Source organism: Rana temporaria, chromosome 2, assembly GCF_905171775.1.
Source record: "Rana temporaria chromosome 2, aRanTem1.1, whole genome shotgun sequence".
Taxonomy (NCBI): domain Eukaryota; kingdom Metazoa; phylum Chordata; class Amphibia; order Anura; family Ranidae; genus Rana; species Rana temporaria.
Genome location: NC_053490.1, coordinates 94,970,078 through 94,985,630, shown reverse-complemented (window position 1 = coordinate 94,985,630; position 15,553 = coordinate 94,970,078). Strand labels below are relative to the sequence as shown.

Here is a 15,553-nt window from a genome sequence, read left to right as displayed (position 1 = left end):
ATGCTGATAGCATGAGGAAAGGAGTGTTGATAAGTCAGAAGGACTCACCGATTACAGATGCACCGCCCATGATACACGGGCAGTGGAATCGCAGGAGGATGCCACATGACCTCCCAGCAAAGTAAGTCCGCCCTGTAGCTGTCATTCTGCTATAGCACGGATGGGAAGTAGTTAAATCGTGTCCAATCCACATTTAGAAGCCAGTGTAAAGGAGCCCCAATGGTGGGGAAATATTCCAAAGAGGACACTAGTTGCGGTGCCCCCGGTGATACCTCAAGATTCCCTCACTTTGGAGGGATTTTTTCACAGTTCCTGTGTAGGTTATGGGATAGGAAGTATAGGGAAATCTATCCAAAATGAAAAACAAATGGTCTTCAGTTACACTTAAACCACTTAAGACCCAGACTATTATGCAGGTTAAGGACCTTGCCCCTTTTTGCAATTCGGCACTGCGTCGCTTTAACTGACAATTGCGCGGTCGTGCGCTATAAACAAAAATAGAGTGATAATTTTGAAAAAAATGCAATATTTTTTAATTTTGCTATAATAAACATCCCCAAAAAAGATATAAAAAACTTTTTCCTCAGTTTAGGCCGATACGTATTCTTCTACCTATTTTTGGTAAAAAAAAATCGCATTAAGCGTTTATCGATTGTTTGCGCAAAATTATAGTGTTTACAAAATAGGGGATAGTTTTATGGAATTTTTGTTAATATTATTTTTTTTACTAGTAATGGTGGTGATCAGCGTTTTTTTTTGTGACTGCGACATTATGGCAGACACATCGGACCCTTTTGACACAGCAAAAAGTGCTATACAAATGCACTGATTACTGTGAAAATGACAATGGCAGTAAAGGGGTTAACCACTAGGTGGCGCTAAGGGGTTAAGTGTGCCCTAAGGGAGTGATTCTTACTTTAGGGGGGTGTGGCTGTAGGCGTGACTTCACTGATCGTCATTCCCTATATCAGGGAACAGACGATCAGTGTCACTGCCACACAGAAGAATGGGGAAGGTGTGTTTTACACACACCTCTCCCCATTCTACAGCTCCTGTGACCGATTGCGGGACACCGGCGGCGATCGGGGTCCGTGGGTCCCGCGGACACAGAGCTCCGGACCAAGTCGCGCGTGCGCCCCATGGCTGGGCTCTTAAAGGCAACATACAGGTATGTGCCTGTGCCCAGCCGTGCCATTCTGCTGACGTATATGTGCAGGAGGCGGTCCTTAAGTGGTTAAAGTGAACATAAACTTATTATCTTAATTTTATTTTTTAAGTGTATTGCTGGGAATAGATTGAGTAATAGTGAGCTAAACTTGCAAAATCCAAATGGACAGAAGAAGATTTTCACCGCTCCAGGTGAGCCCTATAGACAATCAGGGACGGTCGGATTACCAAGGTGCTGGCAATGCACGTAGCAGTAGCAATAGGAGGAAGGAGATGGACAGCCGCACTCCGAAATAACTTTTCAAAAAAGTTGTCTTTTATTTTTCAAGCAGGAACATGCATAATCACCACAACCATAAACCAGGACAGCCGACTAGTTTCGCACTCTTGCTAGTGCTTAATCATGATTAAGCACTAGCAAGAGTGCGAAACTAGTCGGCTGTCCTGGTTTATGGTTGTGGTGATTATGCATGTTCCTGCTTGAAAAATAAAAGACAACTTTTTTGAAAAGTTATTTCGGAGTGCGGCTGTCCATCTCCTTCCTCCTATTGCTAGTGAGCTAAACTTGTCCTGAAGAAAATTATGTGCTAGGCTTCCTCCAGTGGTACTCACAAAATTGAAAGCCTATGTGTTCATGTTATCTGAAGAACCTCATGAAGGATTATTCTAGTGCTTACACACATATTAATATGAATTTTCAGTTAATCATTCAATGCGATTAAACTGATTCAATTAAATAAAAATGGCAAAGCTGAGCTCCTTTATTGGATCGATTAATGAGCTCTTGATCAATTTCAACATGGCAAAAGATGATCGACTGTGTCAGAAATTTGTCAGTTGCTTTTGATTGAAGAAAAAAATATCTCCATGTTTCAGGGAACCTATCATAACACACATCAATCGTTTTTTAAATAGATCATTTGAATTTAGTGGTTGTATTTTTTATCGAATACTCGATCATTTGCAAACTGCAGAACAATACTACACTTTTTGTTATGTGAGTAACACTTGGCGGGAATCTAGATCAGCATTTTCTCCAGTCCAAGGTATTTTAACCCTTCCATTATGCTTTGTGTCCCAGAAGGACTGTAAACATAGCTTTAGTAGTGTCATATGGTATAGGAGCACTTTAAAGAGATATCAACACCTTACCAATGCAGAGCAAAGTGACAGGGTGTCTACAGAGAGCACCCTCCAACACCCCAATAGACACGTTACTAGCTCTCCCTTTAAAGGGCCTGGAAGTGTGGGGTATTGTCGCTCCCAATGGAGGTGGAAGGAGCAGTAGGGGAGCACTGGTAAAGAGAGTCAAAGGTGGGCTTTTGCGAAGACAACTTAACTTTGCCTTGCATGGGCAAGATGACAGTGTCTCTTTAATACTGCTAGGCAGAGTGAGAACTTAGAGTGTGCAATGCATGAAAAAAGTGTTTGCTCACTTTCTGATTTTTTTCTGCCACTGCAAGTTCTTGATGATTTACTATTTTCAAGTAAACTAAAGCACTGTATATGCTGTCATTCCCCATAAAGTCCTACTGCACTTTTAGGCCTTGTTCACACCTATACAAGTTACAGTTTACATATTCCAGGTGCATTTTGCATTTTTCAATACACATTTTTGATCCATTGAAGTCTATGGAACCAGAAACCAGAAAAAAGTCCCTGGCTCTTTTCGTAATATACACAGATGTAAATGTGACCCATAGGAAACCATGTTAAATGAACTGTAGTCTCTTTATGCAAAACTGAAACTACACTAAAAAATGCATAGGTGTGAACCTAGGCTTAACAGATTAGTATTTTGCCTACCACTCTGTCCCTTTTGGGGTAAATATTGGAAAAGCAGGTATCCATATATCAGAGCCCATGATTTGGGGTTGAAATTACAGGAAGTGTGAGTAAGTGTAAGAATCTGGGTATACTGTTATCACTGTATAATTCTCTAACCTCTATCTGGAGAGTTGAATGCTCAGGCACTAGGGTTGAGTGAAAATTTGAGTTAATTTCCCAGAAATGATATAATCTCCTAGAAATCTATTGAAGTCAAATGGGAAGGTACATTTTTTTAAGGGTGTAGTAGGTTTTAAAAGACTCCTGAGAATTATAAAAGCTCCTTGCAACTATTCTGGACCTGATCATCTGCCCCTTATTTAAGGTTTGCTGCAGGAAAAATAAATAAAAAACTAATGAGAAGAAAATTTAATTTAAAAAAAAATTAAGTGTCAGTATTCTAACCATCTAAAACACAAATATTTAAAAAAGAAACAAATGAAATAAGCTAAACTAACCAAAATAGAAAATGTTCACCTCAAAGTAGCTCATGGAGTAAAAATGAAAATTTCCAATTTGTCAAATTGCTGGAGGGCCGCCAAAGCCCAATTTCTTCAAATCAATTTAAACTGAAATTTTGCTTTTAGTGTGTATAATATATATATATTTTTTTTCTATGCAGCACAAGTGTAAAATATACAGAGGCATCTAAATTCAGTGGAGAGCGCCTCTTATTGGTTTGTGATGTGGCTTTAGGTAGAACAAAAGATGTCGGTAAGAGAGATTACAGTATCAATGAACCACCTGAAGGCTTCCACAGTTTACATGGGGTCCGAAGCGATTTGTTGAAGAATTCTCAGTTTATTGTAAGTTTTTTATGTTTTTATTGCTGATCATCCCTGTGTTTGTGCTTGCTGACAGAGAAGCACCTTGTAGCTGACTGTGGTCTCCAATTAGATGCTAAACAGACAACTTCACCTTTACTCGCTAGCCCCCCCCCCCCATCTCCAGCTCCTAGATAAGGAAACTGGAGATATTAAACATGAACTGGTAGGCCAGCCATAGACAGAGCGAGCGATGGGTTGCCGGAAAAAGAATCGCTTCATTCAGCCACTAGCAATAATGACTTGTGAAATTCGGCAGGCTATTTGAACCCAAGATGATTGATCGATAAACTTACAATCAGCCTTGCCCGTACATGGTTCCAACCATCTATAGCCAGCTTAATTTGGCGTACAGAGAAAGGAAGATTGCTCGTTAGCAGGTGGAATGTTTGCCCGTTACATGAGCTGCATGTGCTGCTTAGCTTATATTGCTGTCCCTGTGTGTCAGGATGACTGAGCATGTGTGGAGTGATGAAGGCAGCCACAGACTGGCGCTCAGCATAAGGTGCCAGTGAGGGATGAGGACCGCTGAAGGAAAGGTAAGTTTACCTTTGATTTAACACTGGACCCATGTCTGTTAAAATGTTTTGCATTCTTTTTTTTTTATTATTATTATTATTGGTCCTAATGTTAAAGGGGTTGTAAAGGTAAACATTGGTTTCCCTAAATAAATTCCTTTACCTTAGTGCAGTCCTCCTTCACCTACCTCATCCTTCGATTTTGCTTTTAAATGTCCTTATTTCTTCTGAGAAATCCTCACTTCCTGTTCTTCTGTCTGTAACTACACACAGTAATGTGACACTTCTCCCTGGTGTGGAGAAAGCCTCTTGAGGGGGGAGGGGGCGAGCAGGAGTGTCAGGACGCCCACTAACACACAGCTCCTTTCTCTACCTGCAAAGTAGATAGCGTCCTGACCTTCCTGCTCGCCCCCTCCCCCCTCAAGGAAGCTATTTGGGGGAAAAAAGTTTTACCTTTACAACCCCTTTAATGTTGCAAAGATGGTTTCCTAAACGGCCATATCAATGTCTGGTCATCCTCCTAACATACTGTATATGACACATAACACACAAGATAACATTAATTATGTATCTTGTGTGACAGTTCACTAGTTATTTAATGTGGACAGAACAACCATTTGCAAATGACTGAATCATATAGGCATTTCTCAGATAAGCACAGCTTAAAGCGGTTGTAAACCGCATAAACTTTTTTTTTTTGTTAAACCTGCAAGGCAAAGGGCATAATCAGCTAGTATGCACCGCATGCTGGCTGATTATGAAATACTTACCTCGGAACGAGGTGAAGAACACTTACCTGGTCCACGCCGAGCGAGATGTCATCTTGCTTCGGCATGTCTTCCAGGTATCGCCGCTCCAGCGCTGTGATTGGCTGGAGCGGCGATGACGTCACTCCCGCGCGTGCGCGCGGGAGATTTAAATTCGGCAAGGTCCGGCGGCTTACGGTCCTTTTGCCGCGGATTCCCCCCTGCGCATTTGCCGCTGCAATCAGCGGCGCATTGCGAGGGGAATATCTCCTAAACCGTACAGGTTTAGGAGATAATCTTTATACCTACAGGTAAGCCTTATTATAGGCTTACCTGTAGGTAAAAGTGAAAAAAGTGGGTTTACAACTACTTTAATCAACAGGCCGATTCCACACCTGAATTTGCCTGTAGAGCTCAACCAAGTTTTTTATTTTACTTTTGGAAAGAAATGAACTCGGTGATCTCAAATTCTTAGTTTGTAGAGCTTTGTCCCATGGGGAACTCCAGAGGAAAATATCTTCTTTAACTCAATATCACCATATAATAAATGTAAATGCTTATGTAGATTACCGTATGTTATTTTCTCACACACTCAAAATGGTATTCAGTTATGAAGGTTACAGATCAAGTACCGGTTCTTGATTTATATATCCTTGATTGTATATATTATGTATAGTACTTTTAAAAAAATAGAAATAAAACCCAATTGATATATAATGGTGAGGGGGTATGCCCCTAGAAAGTGATGTGCTCACTGTGACAAAACTGATAAATGTGATAATGAAATTATAAAAAAATGTATATAGAGAACATGAAGTCCATCAATTAATTAATATAAAGTCCACCAGTGTCAGATGAAATAACTAAGAAGACGGAACATCAAAATCTTCCAAGTGACTCTTGTAGGTAAAAAATCGTGACTCTTGTATAAGATGTGCAGACCCACCACTGATAAAAAAAAGTGTAGGTTTACCAGATGGAATGGACTCAGGGGAACTTATGTCTCCATGAGCCTAAAAAGCATAGGTTGTTATGACCAGGGGATTGAAAGCTGAGATGTCATCAATGGATATATCTTAAAGCCTTCAAATGCCCGTAGAAATGGAATCAATAATTTTTTTTTTATCAGTGGTGGGTCTGCACATCTTATACAAGAGTTACAATTGTTTACCTACAAGAGTCACTTGGAATATTTTAATGTTCCTTCTTCTCAGTTATTTCATCTGACACTGTTGGACTTTATAATATCTCATTTATGGACTTCATGTTCTCTATATGAATTGTTGTATAATTTTATTATCAAATTTATCAGTTTTGTCACAGTGAGCACATCACATTCTAGGGGCATACCCCCTCACCATTATATATCAATTGGGTTTTATTTCTCATTTTTTATAAGCGCTACACATAATATATCCACTTTTTTTAGCTTGATCCAATCAACCGTGTTAGTCGCTAATTTGTATACTGGCAGTGCAGGGTTATTTACACCATTATATATGCATGATTCCTTTTAGTTCCATGCTTCAACAACCCCTTCTTTGGAATACTCCTTGCAGATAGATATGCTTGATCTACATTTGACCAATTGTAACCCTGTTCAATAAACCTTGTTTGCATCTAACTAAAAGTCCCCCTTGGTGGAGCAATCACGCCAGGATCTGATAAATTGACCCCTGGGTATGGTCCTGCTCAAATGAGCCAGATGACAACTATGCACACAGAGGAGGGGTTCCCGAGAAATTGGTTTACAATGCACTTGTACATAGATTCTATAATCCAGACAAGATCCACTAACTGTTAAATCTTAGTAAACAGTTATTATAAGTTTCCTTTTCTTCAAAGCTAAACTTTTAGTATTCAATGCAGGATCTTTTCCACTGACATGCCAAGGTTGACTTACTAAAATTGGAGTGCAAAATCTGGTGTAGCTGTTCATGATACTCAATCAGTTTCTAACGTCGGCTTGTTCAATTAAGCTTTGAAAAAAAACCTGGGAGCTGATTGGTTTCAGTGCGCAACTGCGCTATATTTTGCACTGTCAAGTTTTAGGAAATCAACTCCTATTGTATCTATCAACTATAAAAATTAAACTGTCAATGTACAGAGAAAATAGCTTAATTTGGGACCTAAAGGCATTAATGTCTCCAAAGATGTGGCACTCTTCCCAACAATCCATGTCGATGTTGCTCGTTAATGGGTGCAACTCTGGCACCCATGGAGACCCCTCGACTTTGGAAATGGCAATTCCCATCAAACAAAAAATAATTATGGGTTTACAGAAAAAATACTCCCTCCAAACTATAGTTCTAATAAAAACATTTTTCAGTGTAACAATCCAGATAAAGTTATAACGTTCTCAACCCTCATCTACAGGGTGTCAAAGAATACAGCGAAGTAGCACCAGAGGTTTCATCAGGTCTCCCAAATTTAAATTTTGCAAGGAAATTTTAACTTTGCTCTGTGAATTTGTTAACTCTGTACTGACCTCAATCATCCAATCATGTGTGAATAAAAATAAAACAAAACAGTTTTTTTAAATCTCCTTGCACAGGTTTGCGTAAGATTACACCATTCACTAAGCTAATTAAAGCCCATAAGGTTAAACCGCTGCTCTTAGCCAAAATGTAGCAGCCTGACCTTTCAATGATCCAGCACACATCCCTTCACACCACTTTAGTCAATAGTGCTCTAGCTCCCTGAGAAAATAGGATTTTTAATAACAGCTTACCTGTAAAATCCTTTTCTTGGAGTACACCACAGGACACAGAGCCTCTATTCATTACATAGTGGGTTGTATGGTCACCAGAGGTGATTAGACACTGGCACAACCAATGAAGACAAGTTCCCCTCCATATAACCCCTCCCCTAAGGGAAGTACCTCAGTTTTGTAGCAAAGCAGTAAGGTTCCCATAGAAGGGAGGGACCTCTACGTCCCGTGGTGCACTCCAAGAAAAGGATTTTACAGGTAAGCTGTTATTAAAAATTCAATTTTCTTTATCGTACACCACGGGACACAGAGCCTTTATTCGCTACAAAGTGGGATGTCCCAGAGCAATGCTCAATGAAGGGTGGGAGACACAGATCCAAGGAGGCCGCTAACGGACAAGAAGCCCTATACTGATGCCTGCAGCACACTACGCTCGAAGGCAGAATCCTCATGTCCTCTTACATCTATTTGGTAGAATATGGTAAATATATGGACTGAAGACCAAGTTGCAGCTTTACAGATCTGAGCCATCGAATCCGGGTGATGCACTACCCATGAAGCACTTATTGTCCTGGTAGAGTGCGCCTTAACAGAAAAAGAAGGAATCTTGTTCCTTAAACCATAAGCTTGAATAATTACTTGTTGAATCCACCTAGAAATGGTGGATTTTGATGCCGCTTGGCCCTTCCTGGGACCATCTGGCGCAATAAACAAAACATTTTGTGTATCTGGGCAGTTGCCTGCAGATAAACTTTTACTGCTCTCACTATATCTAGAGAGTGCAATAACTTTTCCCCCGCTGATCATGGCTCAGGGAAAAAAGGAAGGCTAAACAATGTCTTGATTTAAACGAAATGCTGATGCACCTTTGGAAGAAAGGTAGGATGGGGGCGTAGTACAATTTTGTCCTTGTGATAAACTAAATAAGGCTATTTACACAAAGGAGCTGCTAACTCTGATACTCTTCTAGGAGAAGAGATAGCAATCAAAAAGGCCAATTTCCTGCTCAAAAGAATCAAAGAAATATGGCGGATAGGTTCAAAAGGCTGCTTTACTAAGGACTAAGGACTGACAATACTAAGTTCAAATCCCAGGGACATAAGGGAGACTTGACTGGCAGATTTATCCGCAGTACTCCCTGAATGAATGCCCGGACTAGGGAATGAGATGCCAACGGTCTCTGAAAAAAGACTGATAGAGCCGATATTTGACCCTTGATGGTACTCAGTGCTAATTTCATATCCACTCCTAATTGGCAAAAGGCGAGAATCCTACTTATGGCATACTTTTGATAATTCCACCCTCTGGATTCACACCAGAAAACATACGCCTTCCAGACTCTGTAGTAGATTAGCCTGAAGGCTGGCTTTCTAGCGTTAATGAGTGTAGCAAGAACTGGACCTGAGAGGCCTTGTTTCTTTAAGATGTAAGTCTCAGTAGCCAGACCGTCAAATTTAGCTTCTGTAAGGAAGGGTGGAACACTGGACCCTGTGACAGTATGTTGTGACGTAGTGGAAGCACCCAAGGTCTTCCTACCACCATCTTTTTGATCTTTGCTTACCAGGGTCTCCTGGGCCAATTTGGAGGGAATGCATAGATCAGTGAAAACTGATTCCAAGGAATTATCAGAGCGTCCATACCGTAGGCCAACGGATCTCTCGTCCTGGACACAAAGTTGGTCAACTTCCTGTTGAGCCTGGAAGCTAGCAGGTCTACATCCGGGGTCCCCCATCTCTGGCATATTGCCTGAAAGACATTGGGGTGGAGAGACCTCTCTCCTGGAGACAGTTGCTGCCAGTTCTCTACCACTGGAATGAAGATTGCAGAAAGACAAGGAACATGTTCTTCTGCCCATGTCAAAATCCAATTCACCTCCTCCCGAGCATCACAACTTCGGGTGCCTCCTTGGTGATTGAGATAAGCTACTGCCGTAGCATTGTCAGATTAAATCCGAACAGGGTGGCCCTGTAACCTGTGTGTCCAGCTTCTGAGGGCTAAGTATACTGCCCGAATCTCCAGTAAGTTGATGGGCAGTCTTTCTTCGGTCTTGGGCCAGGTACCCTGGGCTGAAGCTTCTTCTAACACTGCTCCCCAGCCCAACAGGCTGGCATCCATAAACACCACCTTCCAGGTGACTGGGAGAAAGGACCTTCCTTTCCGCAAGTTCTCGGCCTTTAACCACCAACTTAAGCTCTGGCGCACCTGTGGTCATAGGCGCATGGGTAAATCCAGAGCTTGACTTTTCCTGTTCCAGGCTGCTAGAATATTGCCTTGCAGTAGTCTTGAATGAAACTGGGTGTAGGGAACAGCCTCAAAGGAGGCCACCATCTTCCCTAATAGCCTCATACAGAGGCGAATCCATGGTCTCCTCTTCGCCCTGACTTTGTGGATCAATTTTCTTAAAGACTTGAGCTTTGGCTCTGGCAGGAATACCCTGCTTTGGGCTGTGTATATGGTCATGCCCAAATACTCTACCCTTCTTTGGGCTTGCAGGGAGCATTTCTGTAAGTTTAGATCCATTCTAAATTCTCCAAGTATTTTACTGTATTGAGCACTGCATGATTTAATCCTGCCGCTGACTTATCTATCACAAGTAGATTGTCTAGGTAGGCCATCACTGCTATGCTCCATGCCCTCAGCTTTGCCAACAGAGGGGCCCTAACCTTTTTTAAATACTTGGGGCGCGGTTGCCAAACCAAAGGGCAGAGCCACAAACTGGAAGTGGCAAAGTTTTACCGCAAACCTTAGGAACTTTTGGTGAGCGGGATGTAGGGTGGCGACCACGGATCGAATAGTTTTCTATTCGGAAATGGCGAATGTTCAGAAACTGATTCAGGGAGTTTAGATCCAGAATGGGTCTGACATCTCCATTTGGTTTTGGAACCACAAAGAGGTTTGAGTAAAAACCTAAACCTTGCTCATTTAGGGGTACTTCCATGATTACCCTTTGAGACATTAAGTGATCCAATCCTTTGAAGAAGGATTTTCTTTTTAATGGATCTTTGGAGAGCCTTGAACTTAGGAACCGGTAAGGTGGGTTCTCTCGAAATACCAGCTTGTACACTAGGGATGCTGCAGAAACTACCCACTTGTCCTGGATCTCTGTCTGCCATGCCGCTGAAAACTGCCAAAATCTTCCCCCTCACTCGGCTGAGTGGGAGAGCCTCTTCATAAAGAGGCTTCGGATTTTTGCTTGCCTTTTGAACCCCACTGCTTCTTATTCTTCTGGGCCTGGTTCTCTTTGCCTTTGTGGCTGGCTGAAAATGCCGTCACCACTGGCTGAAGGCAGATCTTCCAGGAGCCCGGGGAGAGAGAATCTTTAAAACAAGGACGCTTGTTTTTTTTTTCTTTTCCGGCAAAAGAGTGGTCTTACCGCTCGATATCTTTTGAATATACTTTTCCAAATCATCCCCAAAGAGGCGTTCGCCATGAAAGGGGAACTGGCCAAGAGCTTTTTTCATGGGGCTTCTGCTGACCAATGCTTTAGCCAAAGAATTCTGCACATATGCACCAGCTGGAGCGTAAGGCGAGATGCCTGTTGAATAGAATCTCTAATGGCATCCACTGTGAAACATAAGGCCCTAGGCATATTCTCCCAAAATGTGACCTTCTCCGGAGGCAGATCTTTTCAGCCCCTGCTTCACCTGATCCTTTAAGACCTGACGCATACCAACTGCCGCCACAGCAGGTTGGGTTACTGCGCCCGCCAGGAGAAAAGAAGACCTTAGTAAAGATTCCAACTTCTCAGAAGGATCTTTAAATACTTGGACATTGTCCACCGGACAAGTTAAGCTTTTATTTACACAAGAAATAGCTGCATCCGCAGCAGGCAGACTCCACTTTTTGGTAAACTTCTCCTTCATAGAATAAAGAACTTCAAACTTTCTAGGAGGAGAAAAACGCTTATCCGGATGTTTCCAGTCTGCGTAAATCTGATTCTCCAGTAATGGATGGATCGGAAAGGCACAGGCACCCTGTGGGGATTTTAATGAACCCAGAGAGGAGACAGGTGATTCAGTTAATTCTGAAGAGGGTAATTTGAATGTAGAGTGTATAGCTTCAGTATAATATTGCACCTGCAACTTCAGAACCTGGGAAGCACAAAAAGGTTCTTCTGATATCCCTGATGCCTCTGAGTCCTCATCCCCTGATGGGGCTAGACCATCCTCATCCTCTTTAATTTTTTCTGAAAGAAGCTCTAAAACAACAGAAGGAGATCTGCTTCGCTTTTTGTCCTTTTGTGAGGACTTTGCGATTAACTCAGCAATTCTCCCTTCTAAGTTGTTAAGGGTTGTCGCCAGAGAGTCCTCCGTAACATATGCAGGCACAGGCACCACAGGAGAGGCTGCTACTCCAGATAGAGGCAATGGCTCATCCTGTATAGGTGCATCAGATATCACAGGAGAGGAAGGTACCGAGCAGGCATGGCTAGAGCCTCCTGTCTCAGACGGCGATGATTTTTAGTTTTTAGTCTCAGAACTTCTTCTTTGGGAAGACATATTACCAAGCAAAGCCAAGGTACCAAAAAATACATATACTACTGTGCTAGTTTAGCAATTTCACACAACTAATAAAACACAGTTTCATGCTAGAGTAGGTGTCTTATCTTGGGAGTGCTCAGCCAACCACATGGAGATCTTATGTGCCCTTATGCTGCTGTGTCCCTTCAAGGAAAGCTCTAGGCTTGTGAGGCTCCTTTTTATCACTTTGTGCCTGTATTTGCCATAGGAATAGCGTGCCTGCGCATTTGTGCGCGCCCGTGCACGCTCACGGGCCCACCCTCTCCCATTGCTAATAGCATAAAGTGCGCCCCTGACCTAGGGGGCAATGGCGGTGATCAGACGCAAGGAAGATCCCCCCGACACCTGCCTGAGGGGAAAGGCAGACGTTCATGGCAGAGCTTCTGCAGCAGAAGGAGTGTGCTGTCTGAAGGACCTGACACTGCTCTGGAGCATGGTGTGTGGAACTCGGCTTTTTACTCCCTCCAGTGGTGGCCAGAAAAAAAGACACCTACTCCAAAATAGGAAAGGTCCTTAAGTGTAAAACTTAGGACTCTTTCCTGGCTTACCTTATCCCTGCTGCAGGTTTTCTGCCAAGCAGAACCCATCTTCCCCCATCACGGTGGGGTATGTGTGCCAACCTTCAGGTATATGGGTTTTTACTTAAAGGAGGCCTTTTCCCTGGGCCTTGTAAAAGACTCTGCCAGGACTTTTAGCGGATTGTATCGAAAGTGCTGGACCCTAGAGCCCAGTCCTCCGAAGAGAGACATTACAGGTGACACCTCGTCCACGAGGTCCGGATACCATCCAGTTTTGGCAAAACATTTTAGGCGTCTTGGATGGACCCGAAAGTGTAGCTCTTTTACCCCCCCAAGGGTTTCTTTGGAAGAGTTTCTTTTAGCACATTCTAATCAGGTCCAGCACCTTAGACACTGGCGAAAAAACGGAGGCTCTTCCCTTAGGGGAGGGGTTATATGGAGGGGAACTTGTCTTCATTGGTTGTGCCAGTGTCCAATCACCTCTGGTGACCATACAACCCACTATGTAACAAATAGAGGCTCTGTGTCCCATGGTACACGATAAAGAAATGTTGTTGATTGGACATTGTTGGGGGGGGGGGGGGTTGGCATGCCAGACTGCTGGAGAGCTGCACCACTATGTTGTGGTGGTGCAGCATGTTGAAGCGCAGTAGCATATTTATTACTGTATGTGCACCTGACTGCCTTAGAGTAATAAATAAAGATTATTCTTTTGGGCTTTACATTTTGTCTAGAATCTAACATAATAAATGTTTACTTATTTTCCAGGATGATGAATTTGTGGTGTATAATGTAAATCAGGTGAAGATTAGATATGTTGTTCAGTTTTGCACTAGCAAAGACACACCTAATTTGAGCAGTGAACTTGCAGTAACTTTACTGGAGAATGAGAATGAGCAGATGGCAACTTGTGAGCCCACAGAAGGTAAGAAGCGCACTGCACAATGTTTACGTTTCTATAACCTCAAGTATATACACTACTTTTTTTTAAATGAATAATCCGTGCTTAGGTAGGTTACAGTAAAGGTTGCAGCCCCCCCTAAAAAAACTCCCCAGGGAGGTTCTAAAATTATAATGTGTATGTTGGGGGTACCTAAGATCTAATGGATAACCAGATGGTCTAGATAGAACAAATAATTGACAGGCATAGGATATGCAAAGCACATGTGACTCCAATTATAAAATGTGGTACATTCTAATAGCTAAAACAGGCCACAGAATCACGATATATTCCTGGAAATGTGAATAACGCTAAAAAACGCTAACAGTGACAGGTAGTATAATAAACCTCCAGTTCAGTGTCAATAGTGCAGCAAAAATCTCCAAATTAGATTGTTAGGTCATGTGGTCACAATGGTGTAAATGTGCTAAACCATAAATATAAATGTGCTAAAAAGTGAACGTGTAAAATAAATAACAGTGTTACATAATTGTTAAAGAGATAATTACAACAAAAATCCAAAAAATCCCATGTGCCTAAGGCCAGGTGTGTAACCAAAGTGAGCTTAGTTCCAGCAGCCAAGCACACATAAAGTTGGTGTTGTTTAGCAACTGTCCTGAAGTAAAGTTCAAAGCTATATCCCCATCAGAAAGTTAATTTTTTTTATAAGGCAATGTTTAAGGCCCCGTACACACAACCAAACATGTCTGCTGAAACTGGTCCGCGGAGGCCCGAGCGTGCAGGATTCCAGCAAACATTTGCCCGCCGGGCCTTTTCCCAGCGGACAAATATTCCTGGACTTGTTTTAAAACAGTCCGCTGGAATCCTGCCCGCTCGGACATGTTCGGTTGTCTGTACAGAACTACCGTAAATTGCCTGAGCGCCCGCCATCCCTCGCATGCGTCGAATGACTTCGACGCATGCGTGGAAGCATTTAACTGGCAGGCACGCCCACGTCGCCGCGTCATCGTCACGGCGACGCCGCGGACATGCCCCGCGTATTGTTTACGTGCGGATTTCTGTACGATGGTTAGTACAGCCATCGTACAGAAATCCACGGGCAGACATGTACGGTGAAAACGGTCCGGCGGACCGGTTTCATCGTACATGTTTGCCCGTGTGTACACGGCCTAAGAGGTATCTCCAAACAGCTCCAGAGTGAGGTGGTGCTATATCACAGCATATAGTAGGTAAATTCTGTGCTACCCCTCAAATGTCCCCACTCACCAGATCCTATAACCCCTACAGGGTATTTTGCATATATGACCAGGTCCTGATGTCTCCATACGGTCGGTCCTTGTATACAGCAGGGCAGTAGTCACTTCACACTCCACTAGATATCCAATAGAAAAAAGCGCGGTGGCTAATGGCACTATACGTTCCTCATGTGGACAGAGACAAAAGCACTCCCATGGTGTATTACCAAAAAGACTGATTTATTGTAAAAAAAATCATAAAAACATGCAAAAGCACCAAGCCGGTGTATAACAGCTGATAAGTGGCAGTTTATATAGCCAGAGCTTGGGTTTCACGGCGTGCGCCCTAGCTGCGTTCCACCCACTGCTCTAGAAACTGGAAATTACGTAGTGTGCGAGACTCCGCCTAATATTTAATATTTACTATATACACTTCTGTGCAAGAGTTTTAGGCAGGTGTGAAAAAAATGTATATTAAGAATGCTTTCAGAAATAGAGGTAATAATAATTTCGTTTTATCAATTAACAAAATGGAGTAAATGAATGGAAGAGAAATCCAAATCAAATCAATATTTGGTGTGACCACG

At 42.5% G+C, this 15,553-nt stretch overlaps 1 protein-coding gene across 3 annotated transcripts in view; it reads left to right on the top strand.

The window, feature by feature from the left end:
- PARP4 (poly(ADP-ribose) polymerase family member 4) overlaps positions 1–15,553 on the top strand; it is a 381,003-nt gene that overhangs the window by 99,861 nt on the left and 265,589 nt on the right. For all 3 annotated transcript variants that reach the window (XM_040340552.1, XM_040340551.1, XM_040340554.1), the window contains 2 exons: positions 3,617–3,800; positions 13,599–13,755. In XM_040340552.1, the coding sequence (XP_040196486.1) occupies positions 3,617–3,800; positions 13,599–13,755 (341 nt within the window). The remainder of the gene's footprint in view (positions 1–3,616; positions 3,801–13,598; positions 13,756–15,553) is intronic.